Here is a 12,164-nt window from a genome sequence, read left to right as displayed (position 1 = left end):
CCTGGACTCCCATAATGCACAAGTTTTCAATTTCAAAACTATATAACGCTACGCATATGCATATATTTATTTATATGATTGTATTTGACAATGTTATTAGCCTTTCAATGTCAGCCCGAGTTGGGTGATGATAACGCCAGGCTAGTGAAAAATCCCCGGACACCCAGGGGTTAATGAGAATCCCGTACCTCGCCTTCAAAGATGAAAAGTTGCGCTGAGTCGGCACCTCCTCCCACATGTGCAATTCTGCAAAAAAAAAAAAAAATCCTCGTGCTGCTTGCGCTGTTTTTAAATGAGGATGAATGGACGCCCGCGCTTTAATAAGCATCGGCGTGCCGCCGCCTCGGAGGCTTTGGGGAAACAATGCGTTGGACTGAAAGTTGGCAATGAAAGATGATCACAAATGTAAAACTATTAAACAGAGATAATTGGCTTTTATAAGCGTGCACATTATCTTGGAACTATTACAAATTCATCCAAAAAACAACAAAAAATAAACTAAGCATTTGAACAGGGGTGTGTAGACTTTTTATATGCACTACTGTGCAGATGTAGTGAGCAACATATGAATTCCGCAAACTATAATCAACACAGAGAAATGACAGGAGCAGAGCCAGATGGTGTCCAGGGGTGGCCACGCCCACGTCGAAGGTACATTTTTAACATCTGGGATATTTCCGCCATTTTTGCTTTCGTTTTCTTGTACAGCCATTCACAACTTGTGGTTATCTATAAGAACGGCATATTAAATCTAATTTACTTTTTTATTTTGTTTGTTTAATTAATAAAATAGAATTACATCATTTCTGGCTCCGCCCCTGGTCCGGTAGATTCAGGATGCCTGTCAAAATCGCACATCAACCACACAGGCGGTGAACCTAGACCTTAGATTTTGTCGTTTGCCACTGCTGCCACCTGGTGGACATGGATGGTAATTATTTCACAACAATTTGTAATCCGTTGCCCGACGTCATTCATTTCCATTTTTTTTCAATTGTGTAAATGTGTCCTGTAAAAAGAAGTCTAAAGCAAACTTTTTATAGTATATATATATATATATATATATATATATATATATATATATATATATATATATATATATATATATATATATATATATATATATATATATATATTAGTGTGTACAAAGAAGACAGCACGCGCGGATCCGTTTTGCTTTTGACAGATGGCGTTTATTCTCAGCGGGCATCATCTGACATTAGAATAGCTACAGAGGCGTGGCTTCTACAATTGCGAAAGGGGAGGGAGGATCCGGGATTAACGCTGAGCAGGGGGGACCCCAAGAAAATGGCTACCAACAAAAACAAGGCAAACCTGAATGAACAAAGTCATGTCAAGGAAGCGTTCATATCGGTGGTCCCGAATAATAAAAAGCAGACAAACAAACAGACATTCAGTCGTGTTAGCATCATCAAAACATTCGGGAACTGTGAAGGCCTCTTCTCTACAAAACGCTGCGAGGATAATGGACAAAGCTAGCATGTTGCTACGCTAACGAGCGGGCCTCACTCCATTATTGAGCGGGCGTGAGCGCATCCCTGTACTGTACGGCGAGTGAGTGCGTCGTCATGACAACTGAGCACGGATCACGCTGTCTGCTGAAAGATCAAGGACCGCGTCAACATACGTGGAAAGGACACGGACCTTGGCAACACGTAGTGGGAGTTTACCAAAGTAGAACACGACATGTATCCGCAACTATAACGGAGTCGTCGTTTCAAGCTACCGTTTCACTTCAAACGGTTTCTTTCGTCTTTCGGGAAAGCGGACTTCTCTTTTGCGTATAATCAAAATATTAGCAAACGTCTGCTTCTACTTGGAAAAACCACGAGAAAAAAAGACAGGTCATTGGTGTCAAAACGTCCCCCTTGTGAGATACCGCAGCTCAGTAGTTTTTTTTTCCCCGCTGAACGATATTAAATAAAAAGTAATTGTGAATAAGTGGTAATGATGCAAAATGCCATTTTTACAGTTGACTCGGTGAGATGATCGGTTGTTAAAAGTGTTGGATGGCGACGGGCCTACAGCCAAGTGAGCGGGGACCACGCCAAACGTCTTTTGTGGCGTGGACGTGCGGAGACAGAGTGCGAGTGGAGCACATCAACATACACAAAGGAAAAATGGACAATGTCCATCACGGGTGCGCGTGAAATGCGCATGGGGTCCATCGGTGGACGGGTGGCGCTATTATGTCATTATCCTGCAACCAATAAGCACGGACCGTGTTAACGACGACAACATGAAATCAGAGTGGCTGATGGACATACAAATCGTCCTCAGAGACAGCCTATTCACCTGTGTCCACTATTCTGTCCATTTTGTCTCTTCTGTTAATTCCATCACAATCAAAACATGAGTCATCATTGTATTAGCCTGGATGTCCTCTACCGAGGACATTAGGACTTAGTCGGGTAGCTCCAATGAGTGTAAGAATATAAAGCGAAAACTAAATGTCCACTCTAGTGGACCCAAATGAATAGCTTGGCTATCATAAGGATAAAAGTGGACGGGCACAATGTCAGCCTAGGCGGAGCATGTGATACATTGTAAAACGTGAGTATAATATCCGCATCGACACACAAAGTGGGCGGAGCATGTCTTCATACAGGAAGTGTTGTGAATGCGGACATAGACACAAAAGTACTGAGACTATATCGAGTATATAGGGTGTTAACGGGCAAGTGAGCCCTAAAGATCTTTTTGATCAAATGTTCAATCTAAAGACGCCATTGTGATTAATATTGCGTTTGTGAATATGAAAAAAAAAAACAGCGGCAAAATCCACCTCTCGGGACAGCGTTGTTGTCACTTGGCAATGAAATCACTAGTGATGAACAAATGAGGCTTCAAGAAGCGCTTGTGATATTTTTTTCAGTCCTCTAGATGCTTCGAAGAGGCAGGGAATATTGAATCCATTTTAAGTGTACTAGCATGTATCTGTAAAGCAAGAGCGCCTTCTAGAGGGGTACAGAATAATCTCAAGTGTTTCATGAAGCTTCATTTTGTCCTCACCAGACATCCTCTTTCACAGATATTCACGTATTTGTGTATATTATATTTCTCAATATTACTTAATTGTATTATTATTGTTTGACAACAAGTTGAGGGTAAAACGCGTCTTAAAACGGCTGCATGAGTAAATTCATTTTCGAGTCGGGTCATGTGACACTCGAGCCGAGCCATGATTGGTTGCTTTTTTTAAGGGTTTTTAGAGTACATATTTGTATTCAATTTTGCTTGCTCGGATTTTGCGACCTGTTGTGATGGGCAAGGAAACGCAATGCATTATGTTAACGCTTTCAGTGCCAATCGGAAAAGGAAACCGCAAGAGGGTTAGTATATTTAACGTAGGGTGTCAGCTACCCGCCATAAAAATATTTATTTGATGAGAATTTCACGATTTATTGAAAAGATGAGAATTCTCATCCATGGCACTGAAAGAGGCAATGGGATGCCCCCCACTATGGTAGGAAAAAACCTTGTGTGTGTGTGTGTGTGCCCTTTGTTTTTGCGCCATGGTGGGACCCAAGACCCGGGTTTTACTTTCTTCGTGGGAACCTCCCGCTCTCGAGGTCGACCCCAAAAATTCAGACTTGTGTATTTTAGTCAAAACCATAAAGTCATGATTAGCATGAGCGGGCCACATAAAATGATGCGGCGGGCCGGTTTTGGCCCCCGGGCCTTGAGTTTGACACCTGCGCTTTAAGACTTTTGTGCAAAGCCTATAGACAAATCGCATGCATATGTGGAAACGCCATACCTGCGCACGCAAAATCACATCAAAAAGACACATCCAGCATCATTTGTCACATTTGAAGCCACACCCCCCCAAAAAATACATGTAAATTTACACTCACCAGGGCGTGAAGTTTCCCCCCCCAAAAAATGGTGGCTTAAAGACACTTGTACAAGGGTTGACTTGAGGACATCCAGCAAAGAAGAAAGCTGAGCGCTGGGTTGTTTAGACCAGCTAGCAACCCAAATACCTTCCGCCCCTGACTTGGGAGCACGAGCGGCGGCCATGTCGGAGCCCGCCTTAGCTAAGAGACACCGAACGCAAACCGTATGTTAGCTCTTAATTGTGGCGTAGAGAAGCGTACAGTATGTGGGAATCAAAGTGCACATGGTAACCAGTGTCCTACAGAAGACGCTCAGTTACTCGCCGCGTCGTCCGCCGCGCTGTCCAGCGACTCCGAAGCGCCGTCCGGGCCGCCGCTGCGAGCGCGCCAGATCTTCACCGTCCGGTCGCTAAGAAGCAAAAAAGGATGTTAAGCTCCATTAAGCTTTAAGGTAACAAAAGGGGAATTATTTCATTCATAATACAGTTTTGTTATTAATCGGCTAATCAAACGGTCATCGGAAACTCACTCGGAGGCGGTGAACAGGTGGCTGGCGTTTGCGGCGATGCCGTTGATGGGGCTGTCGTGACCCTTGAGCTCGCCCAGGCCGGCCAGTGTGTCCGCGTGCCACAGTTTGAGCACCCCTGCCCGACAGCCGCTCAGGAGGGCCGGAAAACCGGGGACCAAGCCCAGAGCGCACACCCAATCGCGGTGGGCGTTGGGGACTTGCTGGTGGGAGAAGTGAGGAAGACATTGATTACAAAAGAAACCCGCCTCATGTTCCAATTATTTTGCTCTTCATTTGAAAAGAAAAACACAAACCCGCCCCATGTTCCAATTATTTTGCTCTTCATTTGAAAAGAAAAACGTCTTAAAAAGCATTATATTAGATTTGTTAACAGCAGAATCCGCATCCCCCCGTTTGAGGACAGCTGGAATAACCAAAATTTGATGGCGTTACGCAAGCAGCACCTGCAGCAAGTCCTTGCGGTCCAGGTCCCACTTTTTGATGCCGTTGTCACGGGAACCGCTGAAGAAAAAGTCGCCCTGGATCACCAGAGACTCGATACCGTCGTAATGGGGGGGCTCAAAGTTGTGGGTCGGGCCGACGCTTCCCAGGGAGCCTTCGGTCACGTCGAAAAGCTACGCAAAACACACGTGCAAGGTCAAAGCCGTCTGAATGCGATTTTAATGAACTCGTTCAATCCCAAAGACATTTTTTTTCCCCCAGCCGCCGACTGCTAATGTATTTTTTTCAATTATTTTCAAGCGATTGGCTAAAAGGATGGTCCAAAATGAGAGTTGAATGAAAAAGAATGAATTAACTACTAAAGTAATCAATTACCTAAGGTGAAGGTGTCCAAACTAATCATATATTTGCGGTCCGACATCTCAAATTTTGTGGCCCGCGGCAAATACCAAAAATACATTTTGACATGGCACGCAATGCGAGGCAAATTTCTACACAAATTCATTGTTATGACGTTTGAAATACAGAATAAAAAAATATTTTGTTGTGATTATAATTACACGGATTAGAAGGCGCGCCTTTGATGAATGGCTTATTTTAAAACTGTTTTCATACAAAAGGTGCGCCGCATTGTAAGGCATACAGAATAGAAGCTACAGTAGTAGTTGGGCTTGCGTTATGCATCCACTAGTTGGAACTGCGCTACAGGGAATGTCAACAAAACAAATTAAATAAGACAGTCAAAATATAAACCAATTCTTGTCAATATTAAAATATTGAATCAAATAGCAGGCAAAAACCTTCAAATATATTGTTTTGTTGATTTAAAAACACTTTCTGGATTTATTTCCACTTCCTTTTGCAAAAATCGGTGGTTTTTGCGCCTTGTCGCCGTGTACATTTCTTTAAAATTGGAGCGTTTATAGCATATCAAAATTTCAAACTGGGTGAAATGTTTATAGTATGGAAAATCTGGTATTTATTTCATTTAGGAGCAGACATTGAAGTGTGGAAGAACACACCTTGACATAGTGGTCTTTGGAGCCGGTGACGACCAGGTCCTGGTTGTTCCCCGAATGGTCCACAGTCAAACACATAACAGGACCCTGGTGACCAACGAGTTTCCCGGTGGACGCAAACCTGCGGAAATAATCGATCAGGTGGCGCGTTCTTACTTAACGTCCATGTCCAAAGAAAAGAATCGGGAACCTCACCTTCGCAGGTCCCACACCCTGACCGAGTTTGCGGCGGCGGCGTACAGGAAGGTCCCGCTGGGGTTCAGCGCGATTTGGTTGATTTGGGTCTCGCCCGCCGGGATGGCCAGCGTCCGGCTGGCGTTGGACGAGCAGACGTCGCCCACATTAACCTGACCCGAGGAGCTACAGAAACACAGAAAGGTGCATTGAGAGCTTCGGGATGGAAAAAAGGGAAAAAAATGATGATAAAAACATTTACCCAAAAAACTAAAGATATTATAAACTGGTTTGATTGTATAAAAGTATGCTTAAAAAATACCTAAAAAAGTTGGAATTTTGAGAGTGCGTCTAAATGTGAAATTTGGTTAAATGTTAATGCAAAAAAAAAAAAAAAAAGACAAAAACATTTATGAAAACCGTATTTTAAAAAATATACATGTATTGATTTAATACTTAGGTATCTGGGAATTAATGTACTTAAGTGTTGATTTAATACTCAAGTATCTGGGATTTAATGTGCGGACTCTTAAAAAACGTGAAAATACATCCCTGGCATTGAATGAGTTAATTACCTAACATACAGTAATCTATTACAGCCAGTACTTTTAGTACCCCAAAATAAATTGTAAAAAAAAAAAAAAACCCAAATAAATCTACTTGTTGGATTTCACTTATATTAAGTTATTTTTAGACTATAAAACATGACATCGGGCTTACCCGAATGCCGATTGGTCGAAGACGCATACGACAACATATGACCCGCGGCCACGTTTAGTCCACTTGGAACGTAAAGACGGACACGCCCGCCATTCGGGAACCCCCTCCACTCACCAGAGCGTCCGGATGCATTTGGCCGAGTCGCGGATGTCCCACACTTTGATGTAGGAGGTGGAGACGGAGAAGACCAAGCTGGAGCTGTAGCGCACCGAAACCACGTTGTTGGGGTGCCCGGCCAGCGACATGATTTCCTGACCCGTCACCAGGTTCCACACCTTGCAACTGCGGTCTGGACGGAGACGAGGGCGCAAAGTCGGCGGCGTCTCGCGGGGGGCGGGCGTCTCGCCGCGATCTCCCCGTCCGTCTACCTTTGGAGCCGGTGAAGAGCAGGTCGTCGGTGCAGTCCACGCACAGGACGGCCTTGCTGTGTCCCTCGGCCACGTGGACGCACTGCAGCAGCGAGGACGAGCGACTCTTGGCGGACGCCACCGGGTGGATGACGCCCCTGCGGAGGCAAACGCCCGCGTTTGCGAGGGGGGCGCTATTTGACGGCGAGGCGTTGCACGGTGGCGATCGAGCGCGCGAGTCGGATCATTGGGGACACAAAAGAAAGGAGACGGAAAAAGGAGGGAAAAGCCGGACGTCGTACCTTCACCTTCACCTGCGTTCGTGTCGGAAATGGCAAAAAAAAAAGTGATGTTACGTTTCTGGAAACACAGGGGGTGCCACTGAGCTGGCGGGGCTGTTGGGCAACTGGGCACACATTAAACTCATTTCGAAAGGAGACATTGTTTTTATATGAGACACCTGTCTGTCTACCAGGTGTTACAGTTTGTTTCTTACAGCATGTGTGTGTTACAGCATTTTTATAATTTATTCACCCTTTCAGCGCCATGGACAAGAATTTTCATCATGTAAAATACTTCGGGCGTGTCCCAGAGACTAGAATTTGCATCAACCATTTTTTTTTTTAACTCATTCAGTGACTTGAATGAGAATTCTCATCTTTTAAAATAGTAACACCAATAATAAATGATAAAATCCAGATCAAAAACGTTTTTATGGAGAAGAACTGACGTCGGTAACTAATGCTTACCTAATACAAGCACTGTAGTGCTAACTGCGACCGTTGGATGGCAGTCTTTCCAAACTTACAATACATCTATTCCCTACAACAATTCTAACTGAAGAATGGAAGTCAATCTTTCATATGGCAGCACCATATTTACATAGACACAATGAAGGTAGCGGATGACGCAGAGTGATGAGAAGCAAATAGAATGAGGCGAGAATTGGGAAAACTGCTCAATGGAGTGGCTCCATTTTGGGGCATGCTTGGTTAAAGCCAGGGCGCATTAGCGGAAAGTTACGCTGGCCTTTCGGCTGTTCCGGTCGCCTCTTACTGTTTAATCTCCTTGAGCTTTGCTTTGTCGCCCGCCGCTTGGGCCTTGTCATACGTCTTCCTGCGAGAGAGCGGCGAAGGCGCCGGCGAAGTTCGCTTTTCGGCAGTCGGCGCCATTCTGGAGCTCGGACTGACCGTCGCGTTCGACAGTTTTGAGGGGACGAATCAATCGTAAGGCAACAACAAACACAAAATGGCGGGGTGAAATGATGACGGGGAGCATGCGGGTCGCGAGGGGGAAAGTGGCCCACTTACGCGCTGAAAATTTTGGAGGAGAAGCCGGGCGAGAGCGCCGCAAAGTCGCTGGCGCCGTCTGGCGTCTCTGCCGGCGGCAACGCGGGGCCCGTGAAGTCGGCCGTGTCCGGGGCCGCCTCGCTGTTGGCGTACAGGAGCTCCATCTGAGTGGTGGTCCGACGGCGGGCCTGCCAAGACGGGAAGTGAGCGTGCTGACGGAAATCCCGGCGGGGCGGCCCAATGGACTTCCGCTGTTATACCGTGTTCCCACATATACACATATATACACACACACACATATATATATATATATATATATATATATATATATATATATATATATATATATATATATATATATATATATATATATATATATATATATATATAATAAAATGAAAAAAACAAAAAAAACAATAGAAAGAAAAATGCATATAAATAAAAAAATACTGCAAATGAAAAAAGTTTATGTAATTTTAATCCTAACCCATGAAAGGGCATTCATAAACAGTAAAATAACTTGAAAAGGAGGAAAATATTGATTATTAGAATGAAAAACATCTGATTAAAAAAAAAAACATACTGTAAAAAAACTAAATGATAAAAGATCACACATAATGATGAAAACACTTTTAAAAAAACAAACAAACAAAAAACAACATATCCTAGCTAAATTGAAAAGTACCTTATTCCTGGTCTTGGCCTCGCCGCAGAACTTCATGAGCTCATTTACCGTGCTTAAAGGAGAACGTCAACATTTTTATTAATCATTCTAGTCATAGAAAGAGGCAGCGGCGCTACGCTAAACTAGAAAGAGGCAGCGGCGCTACACTAAACTTACTTTCCGTCCGCGGACGGGCTGGCGGCCGACTCGTCGCTGCTGCTGTCGTCGCCGTTTTCTGCGGGGAAAAAAGAAGCGCTTGTCAAGAGACACCGTCGCAAAAAAAAAAAAAAGTCAACAAAGACACTTACAGTGGAACCGCCAAAGTCAAACCAACAGCATTGGAAGTCATGTCAAGTGATAAATGATAAAATCTCCATCCGTCACCTAACGGCTGTATCCTGCTAAAGTATTAGGGAAACTAGTCAGCTGCTCAATTTTGCTTTCAAACACCTTTCTTATTAAGGCTAAGCTTTTGGCTCGTCAGCGTCGCAATCGCTGTCGCCGTTCTCATGGTCATGGTCTCCGTCGCCGTCCCCGTCGCTGCGGTCTTTCAAACGGTTGGACTTTGGAGGTTCGGACGAAACTTGTTTAGTCAGAATGCATTTTGCCAAAGTGAAGTAAAGGGAGGCGGATGAGGTGTCAGCGCAGCGCCGCGCCGCTGCAACGGGAACGCCTTCTTCACGGAGCTCGGCCAGAGAAAGACAAAAAGAAGGTGGGGGTTAAAGGAATGGTTAGTTTGGGGCTCCTGGGGGAGGGGGGTCACGTGATCCATGAGTGCCTCCTGCGTACGTGTGCGTGAGCGCTAGGGGGTTAACTTAGCGGGGGCGCTAAAGCATGGAGGCCTTGGCGTTCTGCACCTCATGCACCTGCTCGCGTTAGTTCCACACGGGCACGTGTGCATGCGCTCACAAAGCAGATGGCCGCGGCGTGCGTCCACTTACCGGCCTGCGCGTTACCTAGCTCTGGAAGAACACCACAACACAAGATATATGGGGGAAAAAAAGGAAATACAAAACAAAAACGGACACGTCAAAACCACGTTCGGAAAGAAAAGTGAACAAAGTGAAGACGCTCTGTCTCCATTGTCCATATCGCACCCAAGTCACGTGGTCAGTCCTCGTTTAGGTCCTCATTTGCCGCAGAGAACTCCGATCTATGGGCAATACTGCCCTCTATGGGTAACAACATGTAATAGCACCAAAGTAGCTCTCCTGGGGACATATTTGTTCCTGTATGATATCAATTACAGCTTCTTTTTTTTATCCCAGGGCCAATACTGATTATTAGTCGATTTGAGGTTGATTACTCGTATTTGGAGTCAATATTTTTTTTTCAGTAAACGGGAAAATATTGACAACAAATTAAAAACAAACAAACAAAATAATTGAAGCTCGTACATAGCCATTTTCAGCAGTAAAAAGTTCATATTTTGTCGAATTATTTACATCAAGGATTTTTTTTTCAATGTACGGTGACTACATCTAAAAACACATTTTGCCACTTGCCGTACAGGAAATGACGTCACAATGACAAAAGTATTGGGACACAAGCAATCGCCTCAGATTGTTTTTTCTTCAATAATTTTGCTCAAAAAGGCTCACTTGGTATCCGGCGAGAAAAGTGCACGCTAATGCTGGCTGCCAAAGTCCAAAATGTGGGCGTGTACCTTGCAGGGCGTTTCCGAGCAGCGCGTCCAGCTCCGGGTTGAACTCGGCCTTCTCCTTGAGCATGTGGAAGAGCAGCTGGTTCTGGGTGGCGCTGGTGATCTCCGTCTGCTTCAGGCGGCCTTCCATCACTTTCACCTGGGACTCCTTCTGGGCCGCCTGCAGACCCTGCCGCACAACCACACGAAACAAAAACTGCATTTTTTTTGCGTTTTTTTACAGTGTAGCCATGAGTTAGCCACCTAGATCAACAGGATGGTGCTAGCGCTTAGCTTGTTAGCCTCACACCGTACACACGTGTACAAAAAAAAAAAAAAAAAGACGTTTTTACAGTGAAATGACGGCAACTTGGATGCCAGAAAAGTACCGTTAAATTACGGCAATCATTTTCTATATTTACAGTCAAACATTGTATTTTTTACCGGTAAAACCTGCAAAGGTTGGTGCTAACGCTAACTTTGTAAAATCAACACTATTGTGACCATAATTTAATGGTACTTTTGTGGCAACCACGTTGACGTTATTTTAACGCAAAGTCAGCATTTTTCTTGACAATGTAGCCATGAGTTAGCCAGCTAGCTCAACAGGACGGTGCTAGCACTTACATTGTTAAACCAACAGTATTTGACATCAAAATCAACAGTATAAATACTTTTTAATTTTTTTTCTACCATAAATATAGAAAATTTACCGTAATTTAATGATACTTTTTTTTTTTTTTTACAGTGTAACTACAAAGCAAAATACAGAGAAAATAAACTTTGTCCAAAAAATACGGTACCTTGTTTATAGCCATGGATATAAAGTGATCGAGCAGGAAGCGAGCCTCTGCCAGAGTGCAGGAACCAATCACGGCAGAGACGTCCACCGCGTCGGCTTCCTCCTGGACGGCAAGGGGAAAAAAAATATAGCTGGATCGGAGGAACCGATCGGAAGGTCCGGTGGGATTCTCTGACCTTGGTCTCCTCCATCTGCATGATGTTGGCCTGACAGTCGGCGATGCTGTCGTTGATGTAGTCGATGTTGGCGGTCAGCGCGTCCACTTCCTCGTTGAGCGGGACCAGCGCCTTCTCCGTCTCCGACGCTTCCTTGGCCACTCGCTCTCGCTTCTTCACCACCTTCTCCTTGCGCTTGGTCAGCTCCTCGCGTTGCTGTGGCGACAAGACCCTTCACTTTTCCGACGCGCCCTGGGACATCGCATCCTGACACCGACCTCGTTTTTTTCCGATAAACTCCATTCGAGATACGCTACGTGGTCAAAAGTATTGGGAAAAACGTTAAAAAAAAAGTTTCTCACTTAAAGTCGTAAATTTAAGAATTCTGCAAACAGAATGAGAGTTTGATTCCTGAGAATAAAGTCAAAATTCCCACTCTGAGTTTGAAGTGAGAGAAATTCTCAATCGGAATTCTGAGAAAAAATTGGGACAATTCTCACTTTAAAGTTATTCTCGGAATTC

At 44.5% G+C, this 12,164-nt stretch overlaps 1 protein-coding gene across 4 annotated transcripts in view; it reads right to left on the bottom strand.

The window, feature by feature from the left end:
* Positions 1–1,171: 1,171 nt before the first annotated feature.
* Positions 1,172–12,164, bottom strand: part of LOC148422929 (kinesin-like protein KIF21A) — a 36,971-nt gene continuing 25,978 nt past the window's right edge. For 2 of the 4 annotated variants that reach the window (XM_088417603.1, XM_088417605.1), the window contains 15 exons: positions 11,664–11,858; positions 11,489–11,590; positions 10,710–10,875; positions 9,985–10,005; positions 9,221–9,278; positions 9,065–9,116; positions 8,401–8,567; positions 8,147–8,275; positions 7,112–7,248; positions 6,858–7,032; positions 6,045–6,209; positions 5,853–5,970; positions 4,833–5,003; positions 4,390–4,589; positions 1,172–4,269 (listed from right to left, as the gene is read on the bottom strand). In XM_088417603.1, coding sequence (XP_088273729.1) covers positions 4,173–4,269; positions 4,390–4,589; positions 4,833–5,003; positions 5,853–5,970; positions 6,045–6,209; positions 6,858–7,032; positions 7,112–7,248; positions 8,147–8,275; positions 8,401–8,567; positions 9,065–9,116; positions 9,221–9,278; positions 9,985–10,005; positions 10,710–10,875; positions 11,489–11,590; positions 11,664–11,858 — 1,953 coding nt within the window. In that variant the 3' untranslated portion in view covers positions 1,172–4,172. The remainder of the gene's footprint in view (positions 4,270–4,389; positions 4,590–4,832; positions 5,004–5,852; positions 5,971–6,044; positions 6,210–6,857; positions 7,033–7,111; positions 7,249–8,146; positions 8,276–8,400; positions 8,568–9,064; positions 9,117–9,220; positions 9,279–9,984; positions 10,006–10,709; positions 10,876–11,488; positions 11,591–11,663; positions 11,859–12,164) is intronic. The other 2 variants (XM_088417604.1, XM_088417606.1) reach the window with 1 other exon arrangement.

Source organism: Hippichthys cyanospilos, chromosome 6, assembly GCF_059441005.1.
Source record: "Hippichthys cyanospilos isolate Australia breed blue-spotted pipefish chromosome 6, RoL_Hcya_1.0, whole genome shotgun sequence".
Taxonomy (NCBI): Eukaryota; Metazoa; Chordata; class Actinopteri; order Syngnathiformes; family Syngnathidae; genus Hippichthys; species Hippichthys cyanospilos.
Note: the sequence above shows the minus strand (reverse complement) of the source record. Positions and strands in the feature narration are given on the sequence as shown.